A 16,101-nucleotide genomic window follows, 5' to 3' on the forward strand; every position below is an offset into this window, starting at 1 on the left:
GAAATGGAAAGATATAAGCAGCGGAATGCAGAGTTCCAAAGAATAGCAAGAAGAGATAAGAAAGCCTTCTTCAGCGATCAATGCAAAGAAATAGAGGAAAACAACAGAATGGGAAAGACTAGAGATCTCCTCAAGAAAATTAGAGATACCAAGGGAACATTTCATGCAAAGATGGGCTCGATAAAGGACAGAAATGGTATGGACCCAACAGAAGCAGAAGATATTAAGAAGAGGTGGCAAGAATACACAGAACTGTACAAAAAAGATCTTCATGACCCAGATAATCACGATGGTGTCATCACTCACCTAGAGCCGGACATCCTGGAATGTGAAGTCAAGTGGGCCTTAGAAAGCATCACTACAAACAAAGCCAGTGGAGGTGATGGAATTCCAGTTGAGCTATTTCAAATCCTGAAAGATGATGCTGTGAAAGTGCTGCACTCAATATGCCAGCAAATTGGGAAAACTCAGCAGTGGCCACAGGACTTGAAAAGGTCAGTTTTCATTCCAATCCCAAAGAATGCTCAAACTACCGCACAATTGCACTCATCTCACACGCTAATAAAGTAATGCTCAAAATTCTCCAAGTCAGGCTTCAGCAGTACGTGAACCGTGAACATCCAGATGTTCAAGCTGGTTTTAGAAAAGGCAGAGGAACCAGAGATCAAATTGCCAACGCCCTCTGGATCATCGAAAAGGCAAGAGAGTTCGAGAAAAATATCTATTTCTCCTTTATTGACTACACCAAAGCCTTTGACTGTGTGGATCATGATAAACTATAGAAAATTCTGAAAGAGATGGGAATACCAGACTACCTGACCTGCCTCTTGAGAAACCTATATGCAGTTCAGGAAGCAACAGTTAGAACTGGACATGGAACAACAGACTGGTTCCAAATAGGAAAAGGAGTATGTTAAGGCTGAATATTGTCACCCTGCTTATTTAACTTATGTGCAGAGTACATCATGAGAAATGCTGGGCTGGAAGAAGCACAAGCTGGAATCAAGATTGCTGGGAGAAATATCAATAACCTCAGATATGCAGATGACACCACCCTTATGGCAAAAAGTGATGAGAAACTAAAGAGCCTCTTGATGAAAGTGAAAGAGGAGAGTGAAAAAGTTGGCTTAAGGCTCAACATTCAGAAAACGAAGATCATGGCTCTGGTCCCATCACTTCATGGGAAATAGATGGGGAAACAGTGGAAACAGTGTCAGAATTTATTTTGGGGGGCTCCAAAATCACTGCAGATGGTGACTGCAGCCATGAAATTAATAAGAGACGCTTACTCCTTGGAAGGAAAGTTATGACCAACCTAGATAGCATATTCAAAAGCAGAGACATTACTTTGCCAACAAAGGTCCATCTAGTCAAGGCTATGGTTTTTCCAGTGGTCATGTATGGATGTGAGAGTTGGACTATAAAGAAAGCTGAGCGCTGAAGAATTGATGCTTTTGAACTGTGGTGTTGGAGAAGACTCTTGAGAGCCCCTTGGACTGCAAGGAGATCCAACCAGTCCATTCTGAAGGAGATCAGCCCTGGGATTTCTTTGGAAGGAATGATGCTGAAGTTGAAACTCCAGTACTTTAGCCACCTCATGCGAAGAGTTGACTCATTGGAAAAGACTCTGATGCTTGGAGGGATTGGGGGCAGGAGGAGAAGGGGACGACAGAGGATGAGATGGCTGGATGGTATCACCGACTCGATGGATGTGAGTCTGAGTGAACTCCGGGAGTTGGTGATGGACAGGGAGGCCTGGTGTGCTGCAACTCATGGGGTCTCAAAGAGTCGGACACAACTGAGCGATTGAACTGAACTGAACTGGAGTATTCATAGAGACAGAAAGCAGAATTATGGTTGTCAGGGGCTAGGGAGAGAATGGGGAGTTATCATTTAATGGGTATAGCATTTCAGTTTTGCAAGATGAAGAGTTCTGGAGATGGATGGTGGTAATGCTTGCACAACAAGAGGCATGTCCTTAATAACACAGACCTGTGTACTTAAAAACAGTTAAAATGGTAAATTTTATATTATGTGTTTTACCACAATAAAAAAATTTGGGAAAAGGAGCTTTACACTAGAAGAAATATTTGCATCATCTATAAGAGACAACAGATTAAGAAACTGAATACCTGTAGAGCTTCTGCAGTAAACAGACATAAGATAAAACAACCCTATAGAAAAGTGAGCAAAGGACATGCACGGGTAATTCACATAAGAAACACGCAATCCATAAATATTTAGAGATATTAAACTGCAGCTGCTGCTGCTGCTGCTAAGTCGCTTCAGTCGTGTCCGACTCTGTGCGACCCCATAGATGGCAGCCCACCAGGCTCCTCTGTCCATGGGATTTTCCAGGCAAGAGTACTGGAGTGGGGTGCCATTGCTTTCTGCAGCAGTATTCAGCAAAATGCAAATTAAAATGTCTTACTGAGTTTCACTCATTCACCAGATTTGAAAATTTAGATAAAAATAGATAATACCCAGTGTTAGGAAGGATGAGGAAAACAAATTCTCATGTGCTGAGTTTAAATTATTAATAGCACCTGGGGTGGGTCAGCTGTGCAATTTGAAGAGTTTTATCTATCAAAGTGAAAAATGGATAAACTGATCCACAAATCTCTCTCCTAGGATATTACACTCAGGCTTAAGCACAAAAGTGAATGCCCAATTTTCCCTGAAGCACTGTTGCTAATGCTGAATAATTTTAGTTAACTTTGATGTCGATCAATAAGGGAAAGGATGAATAAATATCTCTAGCTAACATAATTAAAAATAAGTATTATTACTTTAGAATGTAGCCATTAATAAAAGAGGTACAGACATGATAGAGGTCTAAGACTTGGGGGTGAAAAAGTAAGCTGCACGATGATAGTAAGACCTCATTTACATTTATTAAAACATAATATTGGAGAAGGAAATGGCAACCCACTCCAGTATTCCTGTCTGAAGAACCTCATGGACAGAGGAGCTGGTGGGCTACAGTCCATAGAGTCGCACACGACTTAGCGACTAAACCACCACGTATACATATATTTGCAAATGTATACCAAAAAAAAGTCTTGGAATAATAGGTACGAACCTGAAATTTCCCTCTTCTGAGTGAGAATAGGAGTGACAAAGTTAGTTCTACATTTCCCCCCATATACTTCATATATATATTCATTTATTATTTGTATTATTGTTAAAACATAAAAAATAAAACAGATAAACTAGAGTAAATAGCTTCTGAAAACAAATAGAAGGTTGTGAACACAGGACACAGCTTTTATAAAAGAAATCTGTGCTACAGAACTATGAGGAATCCTGCTTGGAGGGAGGGGAATTTCTCACAAGTTCTTATCTGTCTTGTATCTCCCCATTTCATATATTTTTTTCAGTCAAAGAGGACTTCCTCCAGAGAAAGCAGGGCTAGGGCTCAGTATTCCTGTAAAGTGAGCAAGATGACACTTGCTCAGCTTTCCTTCTGCTTGAGCCTAGAATATTCCCACAAGGAAAACACTCTTTCTTCTTGTCAAATCACAGTACCACCTCTTTCAGAACCATGATCGTTTTCCTGATTTGGTTCCTTTTTCAGGACAAATGGGCTACAAAAAACAACAGAGACTTTGAAACACCTCTGAGCACCACTGCAGGTGTCCCCAGTCTCTCAGGTTAAAGAGGTGGAAGGAAAAACCCAGTGTGTAAGTAAGTATTCTCCCCAGTATGGCTCCAGTCCCCACTGGACACCTAAGACGGCGTTTCCTCTCAAGGTGGCCGTTGATACAGAAGGTTTAGACACATTTGCTGAGACAACAGGAGGCAGAACAGGTACCGCAAGGAGGCAAGTTACAGCTGAGAGTTAGCCCTATCCAACAATAAAATGTTAGGTGGTGAGCTCCCTACCACTGGAAGCATTCTAACAATACTGAAAGCTATCAGTGGAGGTGCCAAACTCAGCATGCCCTTGAAGATTCTGAGTAGGTAACAGGCTGGTGTCCAGTGCTTTTAAAGACTCCAAGAATAATTCTGAGGCACAGCTAAGTCTGGAAACCCCTGGCCACTATGACTATTTGGTGCCCTTCACATTCAAGGGTCTCTGAGTGCAGATTAAAGCAGCTCAGGAGAGAGGCAAAGTGCTCTGAGGACAGAGTGCTACAATAATGCAGCACCATACGTGGGGGGCGGGCGGGGGGCACTCCACAAAGGGTCCTAAAGTTTGAGACACAGATAGTGGTTACAGGCAGCCTCCAAAGCCAAATCCTGACTCTGCCACTTGCTAGCTGTGTAACCACAGACAAGTTGCTTAACTTCTCTGGGCCTCAGTTTTCTCACTGATAAAATCAGAATGGGAAAACTGTTACCCACCTCAGTGGTGAAGCTTAAATCATTCTCGTGTATGTACAGTACTTAGTGCCTGATCCATAGTTAGTGTGAACGGTTATTATTTCGTAGAGGAGGAAACAGAGGCTGAGGCCATACGTTAACCTGACCCACGTCCTAAAGTCAGTTTAGACTTGAGAATAAGACCCACAGCTTCTTTCCTTCTAGCGCAAATTAAATACATGGCATTCAGTTCTATCATAGCCTCTGCCTACATTGATCCCTCTTGAGTTGGAGAATAAACTTGTTCAGAGTCTTCAAGCTTGTCAGTTACCAGGCACCCTTGCCCCGTGGCACTGAATCCTGTGCCTCCAGCCACAGGACAGGCAGGCAGGACAGATGGAGGCACGAGCCGGCCAAACACTGTCAAGAAAGGGCTCTCAGTGCTCCGCGACGTCACCGCCACGGAAGCCAGCTCTATGGTCTTGGACAAGTTGCTGAACCCCTCCGTGCTTTTTGCCTAGGAAAGAGCTGTCTGTAAAAGGGTGAGAGGCGGCGCGGTTACAAATACAAGGCTTCCATCGCCCAACCGGCCAACTTGGTGCTCCTTCCATTCGCTTGGCGTCTACCCCAGACACCACCGCATCCCCAAGAACTTTTATCGGCTGCACCTGCGTGTGAGCGCCTCTCGCTCCCAGGTGTAGAGGGAGGTGGAGAGAGGTCGCCGACCGAGAGAGGTATGACCCTCAGGTAGGCGTTAAAGGAACGTGAGGGAAGGCTGGAGACCGCAATTAACACCCAATTAACTCTGGGGTGCTGGGAACGAGGCAAAAGTGGGTCAAATGGGAATTTTAATCCCACAAATATCCCCCGACTGCCTTGCGAAGGACGCGGTGGGATGGGGACTGTAAACGCAGGGTGGGCACCGTCGTGGTTACGCTCGGCGTGCGCTCTGGCAAGAATGAGTAGTTACGCACCCGGCCGCGGGTCACCGGCGAGGACCCCTCGAAACCCCTTCTCGGGGCAGAGCGAACCCCCCAGCCCAAGCAAACGCGAGGCCTCGGGGCACCGAGCAGGAGAGCAGAGTGCTGAACTCCGGGCCGCGTCCAGACGGCAGGGGCCGGCGGAGAATCCACCGAGGGAGGCGGCGCGCGCGGAGGCGAGCGGGGCGCGCGGTCGGGTACTCACCCCGCGGGCCGAGGGCTCCGCGAGCCGGGCCGAGTCGTCGGCGGCTGGGCGGCCGAACCGCGGTGCGAGACCCGGGAGAGCGCGGGTGCGGACGTGCAGGGCCGGCCCCGCGCCTGGCCTATGAATCAGCTGCGGGGCGCGCGCCCAGGGCGGGAATTACGGGAAAGCCGCGGGGGAGGGCAGAGGGCCGAGGACTTTTGCAATTTCCCGTCTCGCTGCGCACTCTTGGCACTCTTGGGCCCCACAGGAATTCTCTTCCTTTGGGTCCCCCGGGGGGAGAGCGGATGGGACCCTGCAGAGGTGCGGGACCCCGGGCCTCGGCGGCCGGGCGGGGACCGGTGGGAAAGGAAGTGGGCGAGGCCTGGGAAGGAAAAGTGGAAACCGAAAACGGCGGGCCGGGCACCCGGGCGGGGGCTCCGGCCCCCGCAGGCTGGCCACCCGGGCGGGAGCAGAGCGGAGCGAAGCGGGTGGGATCCCGCGGGGCCACTTGTTATCCCGGCCTGGAGGCACACCCCCTGGGCTTCCCGGCAGAGATTCTTTGGGCACACTCAAGCGCTCCAGGCAAACTTCCGACTGTGTGGGGTTCAGAGCAATAAAATTTGAGTTCTAGGATCCTGGTTCGCGTTCCTCCCTAGAAACTCCCTGGCAGATACAGTTGTCCTTGCAGTAACTGTCCCATAGCCTTACACAAAGAGCTATGTGTGCTATAACGTGGCTTACTTTTTCTCTTAATAATGCCATTTAATCTTGGAAATACGTATTCAAATACAGGGCCCTTGAAATGCATATTTGCCCTCTCTTCATAGTTACATGGGGGCTTACCTGGTGGTACAGTCGGTAAAGAATCCGCCTGCAATGCAGAAGAGCCTGGTTCCATCCCTGAGTGTGGACGATCCCCTGGAGAAGGAAATAGCAACCCACTCTAGTATTCTTGCCTGGGAAATCCCACGGACAGAGGAGCCTCGCAGACTACACAGTCCATGGGGTTGCAAGAGTTCGACAAGACTTAGCCACTAAACCACCACCACCAAGTTGTATGATGGACTAGCTAAAGGCATACCCACCTGGGGTCTGGTATGGAAACCATCGAAATACAGCTGCTGTGGTGCTGCCTTTGGACCCAGAGGGAGATTGGTGGGGCTGGGGTGTTGGACAGGGGTGCCCTGCAGCTCTGAAGTCTTGTACATGGGACCTGGCTCTGGGCGACTAAGACTGATGAGATTCAGGTGCTGCAAAGTACCACAGTGATTGGGAGAACTAGGAGTCATGGAGAAGGACCACCCATGAATCGTATCTTAAGAGTCACTTCTTGAAGTGACTGAATGGCTCAAAATGTCAGAATCAGTCCACATGATTTTATGTTTAAAGCCCAAATACTTTTATGTTTGTCCACGTTTATAGCTCCTCCCAATGCCATCCCAGGGAAAGAGTTCTTTTTAGACAGGTTGTGTCTGATGATGCCAGGAAGACCATGGTGCATACAGTAAATATTTAATGATAATGATGGTAAAGGTACTCTTGTCTAAATAAATGTAAGGTGCTTTGCCACACCTCTCATTAAGGGTTTTAAAGAGTCCATTAGTTTAGCCATCTGGCTATGGAAGCTCTGTCAAACCAGGTCCTGAGGGTGAGGAAGGCTTTCTGATTGACTTTTTCATAGTGTGAAAAAAAAAAAAAATAGTGTGATGAATTTCTGCAAAGTGAGTCTTAAGTTGCTTTGGGTTCCTCTAACAATTGAAAGAAACTGAGTTGCAAAATATTCCCTGCTGTTGGTTCAGGACCCGCCAGTCCCCTGGTGAAATTCTAAATTGGCCCCCTTACACAAAGGTCAAGGAGAGGCTGACCCATTCAGATTGGTTCAGTTCAGTTGCTCAGTGTGTCCGACTCTTTGTGACCCCATGGACATGGACAGGGGCTTCCCTGTCCATCACCAACTCCCGGAGCTTGCTCAAACTCATGTCCATTGAGTAAGTGATGCCATCCAACCATCTTATCCTCTGCCGTTCCTTTCTCCTCCTGTCTTCGATCTTTCCCAGCATCAGGGTCTTTTCAAATGAGTCAGTTCTTCACATCAGGTGGCCAAAGTATTGGAGTTTCAGCTTCAGCATCAGTCCTTCCAATGAATATTCAGGACTGATTTTGTAGGTGGCAGTTTAAATAAGCAAGGAACTTACATAGGAGGCTTGTCTCCCACAGTAGCAAGATGAATACATCTCCACATCTCCTCACCCAGCTGCCAGAATCTTAAAAGTTATATAGAAGCCTTAATGGGGTTCAGTCCTGTGTACAGACCCCATGATCTTAATATTAATAACACATTGTTCTGTCAAGGTTGCATCCTTGAAAATGGCTCCTGGTACAGATACAGCCAGCAGAACATATATTCCAAGGACAGGGGAGGGGATAAGGAGGCTCTGATTGTCTGGGGTTGGAGGGTCAACCAGAGGGGACATCCTCTCGATGACATCCTTCCACAGGTGTCCACATAAAATTCACTTATTTTGTGCACCATTCTAATTCCTTGCATATACTCCTCTTTCTAGAGACTAGTTAGTATAGCACCTGTAAATCTGTGATCATTCCCTTAGGATGATGTGTTAGGTTGAATAGTGTCGTCCAAAAATTCATGTCCACCCAGAATTTCAGAATATGACCCCATTTGGAAATATAGATTTTGCAAATTTCATCAAGTTGAGCCTGAATTAACCCAATGCCTTTTATTCTTATAGGAAGAGGAAAATGTGGACACAGAAACCCAGGAGGAACACCATGTGATTCCTGAGGCAGAGATTTGAGTTATTCTGCCTCAAGCCAAGGAATGCCAAGGATCACTGGCCAGCAGCAGAAGCCAGGAGAAAGGTACAGAGAAGTATGGTTTTCAGCAGAGTTTAATATGTTGTCAAAACAAAGAACATTAAACAAGTCAGGGATACATTCCTTTAAGGTTTCAAAAAAACAAAAAAACACAAAAAAACAGATCAACACGTACACAGGGAGTTCGGATGGCCTTGGCACCTGGAAAGGGAGTCTTGTTATTGAACGAGTATCAGCCCTGGTATCCCAGGAATGGAGGCGTTTAATGATGCATTTAATCTTTATTTTTAACATGGACATTCTTCTGGTCAGTGCTCCCTTTTCTTTCATAATTAAAGCAGATGGACAATGTATTTTTTTTCTGAATTTTTTTTTAATTGAAGGATAATTGCTTTACAGAACTGTGTTGGTTTCAGCCAAACATCAATATGAATCAGCCGTAGGTATACATGTGTCCCCCTCCCTCTTGAACCTCCCTCCCATCTCCCCCCCCATCCCACCCCTCTAGGTTGTTACAGAACTCCTGTTTGAGTTCTCTGTGTCAGAGACAGGCTGCATTAGTTAGCATTAAATTCAGGTTAACTTGTGTATAAGCCAGAATGACTTCCCTAAATACCTCAATATGCAAAAATTTCCTTTAATCATTTCCCTGTCCCTTTTTCATTCTCTGTCTGTCTCCTAGATGTTGGCCTGTCCCAGGGCTCCATCGTTGATTCTCTCCTCTGAATCCACAGTCTCCCGAATGATCATGTCCATGCTCCTGATTTCCATGGTCACTTGTGCTCCGATGAACCTTGAATCTTCCTCTCCATTGCAATTATTTCATCTGAACTACAGACCAACTTATTTGTACATCAAAATCAATATGTTCAAGTTCAAATGCTTCAGTTTTCCACCTTTGATTCTCTTATATTAAGTGAATGCCCCAACCTTTAACCCAGATACCAAATCAAAAAACCTGGAAATGATTCTTGATCCATCCTTCCTCATCTTTCACCAGAAAGTCTCATATATGTAACTATTGTTGTCAAAATCTTGGCCCCCTGTCCACCGGTGCCAATAAAGAATACGGAAACAGAGTTTGGAGGAAATAGAAAAATGGCTTTATCTTTGCCCGGCAAAGGGGAATACATAACAGGCTAGCACCTCAAGTACTGCGCCCCATCTCTTGGGAATAGAGAGAGGTTTTATATCCTCATGAAGGTCTAGCATTTTTATTCTTTCTTTGCAAAGTTTCAAAACAACTACAGCTGGCCTGAGGCAACTCAGCAACTGGGTCTGGTTTCCCTGAAATAATTGGCCCGTGGCCTTTTTTTCTGAAATGCAGAATGCTCCAAGCGATTGTAAGGTAACAAGAATGCCAGGTGTGGGGTATAATCAATACGGAGTCAGAGAGTAATTAGCTTTCTGAAGGACAAGCCCAACTACAAGTGTTTGTTAGTAGTAACAGCTAAAGAATGACCAAGATTGTTTAACTCTTGCAAGCCTGTTTGGCTTGTATGTGTGAAAGGCCATTCACTCATTTCCATTTTTGCTGCAACACTATGACAGGAGAGACATGAGTGGAATGTTAGTTAGCCTTACCCTATCCAGTTTCTCAGGGGAAATACAGTCCTATCAGTATCAGGAATATTACATAGATCTGTCTATGGATGTAGATATGGAAGAGGGCATGGCAACCCACTCCAGTATTCTTGCCTGGAGAATCGCCATGGACAGAGGAGCCTGGTGGGCTACAGTCCATGGGGTCAACAAAGAGTCGGACACGACTGAAGCAATTTAGCACACACGTAGATATAGACGTATGAAATCATCTATGTAAGCTGTGAAATATAAATTATTATTCTATTTGTTAAACTGCTACAAGTATCTATAATTACATATTTGGCAGTATTTGATAACCAGACTGATAGAATTTGAAGGAATTGGGAGTTTCCTGAAAAAAGAGGCTTCATCAAGTAAGTAGTGGATGATGATTTACAATTACCTTCATGGATAAGAATTCTCTATTTCTTTTTGGATGTTATCACATTTGATATATTAAAGATTCACTTTTAGGTTCTAAAGCATGCTTCTGTGGTTATGATTGTTGGTGACATTGGCATTATTTCTAAGAAAACAATGGAAATTAAAATGTTATTTGGTAAATGTATTCTTATATTGCAAAAAACAAAACAGGAATTTTGAAAAGTTTCTAATATAAAATATATCATAAATCTTGACTAGCTAAGAGATAGTTATCATTTCCAAATGTGTATATTTTTTAAAAAAATCAAAAGCAAACAAAAAAGGGAGCTGACAATGACAAAGCAAGATGTTAAATATTATAGGGCCACATGGAGCTTTCATATTTTAGAATTTCAGAAGATTCCTTTAAGTACTTGAGTATGAATTGTTTTCCTTCAGTGTCTGTCAAGTGGATTTAAGTGAGGGCTAACAGCATCCTTAATAGTTCTAAAGGAGTTTCTTGGTTGAACTAAATGTTAGTGGAAGATTGGTTGAAGGATTGATTGCTTCTACACATTCCACCCTCTCCTGTGTATTCCAATAGTTTTTCACACCTTATTCCAGAAATCATCAGAAACCAGACCATAGTAGAAGTGTTAGTCGCTCAGTTGTGTCTGACTCTTTGTGATTCCAAAGACTGTAGCCTGCCAGGGTCCTCTGTTCATGGAATTCTCCAGGCAAGAACACTGGAGAGGGTTACCATTCCCTTCTCCAGAGGATCTTTCTGACCCAGGGATCCAACCCAGGTCTCTTGCACTGCAGGTGGATTCTTTACTGTCTGAGCCACCAGGGGAGCATTTTGGATTTTTTTTCTTTTTTTTCTTTTTGCTCCATGGGCTTTAGAGATACTGTTGAATATGTGTTTGCTTGGATAACTGCTTTTATTCTTTTGGCCTGTGGTTATGGGGATTAATAAAAATGAGCATAGTAATTAATACTACAGGACAGACCATTAATCCAGTCAGGAAGGAAGTACTTTGAGGGAGAGTCAGGTGGGAACTTCGGAAACTTTTGAAAATGATTTGCTAACCTTGACCTAAAATAAATCTATAGTCATGTTCGTATTGATATTTAAACAGCATCTCTTATTGAGAGCGTGTAGTTGGAAGTTTTTTAAAAAGTGCATTCTCTGCATTTTAATTTGATAGAGGGTGTTTAGCACACTTACATTTAAGGTAATTATTGACATGACTGAGTTAAACCTTTCACTTTTCTATATGTTTTCTCTTTCATTCTCCCTGCTTTTTGTCCTTCTGTTTCTCCTTTTCTGCCTTCTTTTACATCATTTGAATTTTTAAAAGAATTTTATTTTAAATTTGCATTTTGGGTTTTTGTTGTTCCTCTTTACAGAACTTTTTGGTATGTGGCCTAATGGATTAAGATATACATCTTTAATTTTTACTGTTTGCTTGAGATAATATTAAACCACTTCACCTACTAGGTCCATTTAACCATGCTTCTTGTCCTTTATGTTATAATTATAAAATGTATTATGTTTATGACAAGATAAAACTGGCATGCAATATGTATTTTAAAGAAATTAAGAGGAAAAATAGTCCTTTCTATTTACATGTTTACCTTTACCACAGTGTTCTTCAGTCTTCCCAGAGAGCCGAGTTTTCATCTGTTCTTGTTTCCCTAAGCCTGAAGGATTTCCTTTAGCATTTTCAAGTGCAGATATGGAGATACACTCTCTTAGTCATGTGTGTGTGTTTAATGTCTTTACTTCATCTCGTCCAGCTTCCCTGGTGACTCAGATGGTAAAGAATCTGCAATGTGGGACACCCGGGTTGGATCCCTGGGTTGGGAAGATCCCCTGGAGAAGGGAATGGCAACCCACTCCAGTATTCTTGCCTGGAGATTCCCATGGCTAGAGGAGCCTGGTGGGCTGTAGTCCATGAGGTCCGAAAGAATCAGACATAACTGAGTGACTGACACTTCACTTCATCTCATGCTTGAGGGATGTTTTTGCTGGGTATAGAATATGCGCTTGACAGCTTTTACCTTTCAAACTTTTAAAATGTTGTTCTGTGATTTTCTGATCTCTATTGTTTCTGTTGACAAGTTGTCAATTATTCAAATTATTATTCCCCTGTATATATAATCTGTCATTTTTCTCTTGTTGCTTTCAATATCTTTTCTTTCTTTTTGGTTGTCAGTATGACAATGATGTGTTTAGAGATTTTTTAAAAATTAGTATCATTATCCATCAGGCTTGACATTTGTTGAGCTTCTTGAATTTGTAAATTTATGTCTTTGACCAAATTTGAGAAATTCTCAGCTAGTGTTTCTTCACATTTTTTTTTCTACTCTTATCTTTCTCATGTCTCTCCTAGAATCCAGTTAGTCATATGTTAGACCTTTCCCTTCATATAGTCCCAAATGCCCTTGGACTTTATTGTTTTCACTTTTTTTCTTTGTGTTTTTTAGACTGGAAAGCTTCTATCAAACTTTATTTAAGCTTATTGACTCCTGTCCTCTCATCTTAGTTTTGTTATCAAATTCATCTACTAAATTTTGTATGATAGGCAGTGTATATTTCAGTTCTAAATTTTTCTTTTTTATATATATTTTCTATATCTTTCCTGATATTTAGTGGCCTAATGGATAAGGCACTGGCCTCCTAAGCCAGGGATTGTGGGTTCGAGTCCCATCTGGGGTGGGGGTGTATAAACCACTGAAAGTTCTCCTTTGCTGGACTTCCCCAATGGCTCAGAGGGTAAAGCGTCTGCCTGCAGTGCAGGAGACCCGGTTTCAATTCCTGGGTCAGGAAGATCCCCTGGAGAAGGAAATGGCAACCCACTCCAGTACCCTTGCCTGGAAAATCCCATGGATGGAGAAGCCTGGTAGGCTGCAGTCTATGGGGTTGCAAAGAGTCAGAAACGACTGAGCGAATTCACTTCACTTCACTTCATTTCCTGATATTTACTATCCTTTAGCTCATGCCAGGCATATTTTCCTTTACCTCATTTAGCATAGTTCTAATTACTGCTTTTAGAGCATGACTTGGTTATTCTAACATCTAGACATCTTAGAATCAGGCTGTATTGACTGTGGCTCAAATGAGAACGTATCGCATTTCCTGGTTTGTTTATTTATTTTTGTATTGTCAAGTAATTTTGGATTACAACTGGACATTGTAAACATTATGCTATGAAAATGAGTTCTATTACATTCCTCCAGTGACATTGATTTTCTTTTTAAAATGGGCAGTTAATGTGGTTAGGGGCTTCCCCATGGCTCAGCAGTAAAGAATCTGCCTACTGTGCAGGAGATGCAGGAGATGTGGGTCCAATCCCTGCATTGGGAAGATCCCCTGGAGGAGGAAATGGCAACCCACCCCAGTATTCTTGCTGGGAAAATCCTATGGATAGAGGAGCCTGCGAGCTACTCTCCATCATAGGGTCACAAAAAGTCAGGCATGACTGAGCGACTGAGCAGCTGCAGAATGTGGTTAGATTCAAACTGCAAACAAGATATTGATTGCAGTAGTAGCAGCTCAAATCCAAATTCACTGTTTTGTGGGGGGGGGGGCTTGTTTTTATCTAGGCTGTTTTGAATTCTGTCTTGCACAGTCATGATTCATAGCTTATCAATGATGTAAGTTTAAGCACAGAATATAAGCTTTTTCCTCTCTAGCTATTTCTTTTCTGCTGTTTCTCACTTTATTTTCCAAACAATGTGTTTGCATCAAACTCTGAGCTCTGATTCTTCAAGCCAGAAATATTGTAAATTTTCTAACAGAGTTTTAGTTACCCTCACACTGCACAAGACTTGTGGGGTCTCAAGCTAAGGGCCATAAAATATGGGAAACTCACTCCATACTCTTTCCTTTGTTCCAAGTGTTAATTCTCTTCCAGAATTTTACTGTTTTTGTCAATTCTCCACTGCTTTTTATGTGTTTTTTATTTGTATTTTTCCTAGTGTTTGATATTGTTGTATGTAGGAGGGGCAGTTTAATGAGAGCTCCTCAGCTATGACCAAAAGGACACTCCCTACAGTTATATTTTGAAGCACTAAATGATGAAGTTATTGGGAGAAAATACAAGGAACTTGTTTGGGTTTTTTTTTCCCACTTTCCTAGGGTAGATTTCTCCCTCAAACAAAATATTCTTCTGAAACAATCCAGTTTTTCAAAAGATTCAAATATTTTTGCCTTAGACTTCAATCTGGAAACTGCTGAAAGCCTGCTGGAATTGTGTAAGGCTAATCTATTAACTTAAACGTCATGTTAAAATAAGAATGAGTGCTAATAACATGATGAAAAAGTAACAGTGTTAGCCTCTCAGTTGTGTCCAACTCCTTATGACCCCATGGGCTGTAATCTGCCAGGCTCCTCTGTCCATGGCATTCTCCAGGCAAGAATACTGGAACAGGTAGCCATTCCTTTCTCCAGGGTATCTTCCCAACCCAGGGATCGAACCTGCATTTTTTGCATTGCAGGCATATTCTTTACCATCTCAGTCACCAGGGAAGTTCATATAAAACAATACTACCAAGGAAACAGTTTGGGGAACGAAAGGAGGATTGGTGAAACTTGTCCTTGAATTTCCTGTGAATTTTGTTGAAATGCCAAAAACAAAATTTATTTGAGGGAGTTATGAAGGCAATGGCACCCCACTCCAGTACTCTTGCCTGGAAAATCCCATGGATGGAGGAGCCTGGAAGGCTGCAGTCCATGGGGTCGCTGAGGGTCGAACATGACTGAGCGACTTCACTTTCACTTTTCACTTTCATGCATTGGAGAAGGAAATGGCAGCCCACTCCAGTGTTCTTGCCTGGAGAATCCCAGGGATGGGGGAGCCTGGTAGGCTGCCGTCTATGGGGTCACACAGAGTCGGACACGACTGAAGCGACTTGGCAATAGCAATGGTAAGGTTTATCTTTATCTGGTGATTCCATTTGTGTTTAAATTTCATCTAGACTAAAATGAATACTTCCTAAAGTTATTCACCTTTATATCCAATCTTGTCAGCTTTTAAAATGTAGGTTCTTTCATTCAATTCTAACATAACAGCAATTATTTAATGATGCTTAGTCACTGTGGAATAAAACTCTGGTAATTTCCACATTCTCAGGGCATTTTTTTGAAAACAGGCCAGGGAGAAATGTTCATTCAAGTTCAATACAAAATAATCAAGCTAAATTAAAAAAACCCAAGAAGGAAAAAAATGTTATTAATGTTACTAGATTTTGTAGCAAAAATAATCATAAAAATAGTTTTCTTAGAAATTACTGGAACATGATGCCTAAACATGAAAGTATAAATGTTTCAGAAAAGAATGAATACAGACCATTTCCTTTGAAAATACCCCTTCTTTTCAGGAAGAAAAAAGTAATAATATTCACTTAGCTGGAAATGTAGACTTACAAATATTCATAGTTGCAAAATTGTAACACACACACACAGATGCTCATTAGAAAAACACTGTGGGGGAAATGGGGTGATGGTAGGAAAAACACTGTAATAACAAAAACTAGTAAAAAACTGAAGATTATCCAATAGAAGACTACTGAAAATGCTATGATTCATCCTTTCAAAGGAAAGGAAGGAAGATTATGTGCTTTATCAGCTGCTGTGGAAATATGTCCAAGATAGTCAATTAAGTCAAAAAAGAGTCAGAAATGTGTATGTGGTATGTCCATTTATCTATTTAATTTGTTAATGTTTATGGCATATATGGAGAAGGCAATGGCACCCCACTCCATGGATGGAGGAGCCTGGTAGGCTGCAGTCCACGGGGTCGCTAAGAGTCGGACACGACTGAGCGACTTCTCTTTCACTTTTCA

At 42.7% G+C, this 16,101-nt stretch overlaps 2 protein-coding genes across 2 annotated transcripts in view; one reads left to right on the forward strand and one right to left on the reverse strand.

Annotated features, from left to right (window-relative positions):
- The window catches only part of OSMR (oncostatin M receptor), a 67,934-nt gene extending 62,339 nt beyond the window's left edge, over positions 1-5,595 (reverse strand). Inside the window, exon 1 of the mRNA XM_010853750.1 lies at positions 5,491-5,595. The gene's annotated coding sequence lies outside the window, so the exon portion shown is untranslated. The remainder of the gene's footprint in view (positions 1-5,490) is intronic.
- Positions 2,869-16,101, forward strand: part of LOC104998589 — a 125,279-nt gene continuing 112,046 nt past the window's right edge. The window contains exons 1-4 of the mRNA XM_010853847.1: positions 2,869-2,874; positions 4,827-5,000; positions 5,413-5,790; positions 8,220-8,349. Coding sequence (XP_010852149.1) covers positions 2,869-2,874; positions 4,827-5,000; positions 5,413-5,790; positions 8,220-8,285 — 624 coding nt within the window. The 3' untranslated portion in view covers positions 8,286-8,349. The remainder of the gene's footprint in view (positions 2,875-4,826; positions 5,001-5,412; positions 5,791-8,219; positions 8,350-16,101) is intronic.

Source organism: Bison bison, unplaced genomic scaffold (assembly GCF_000754665.1).
Source record: "Bison bison bison isolate TAMUID 2011002044 unplaced genomic scaffold, Bison_UMD1.0 scf7180017864331, whole genome shotgun sequence".
Classification (NCBI taxonomy): domain Eukaryota; kingdom Metazoa; phylum Chordata; class Mammalia; order Artiodactyla; family Bovidae; genus Bison; species Bison bison.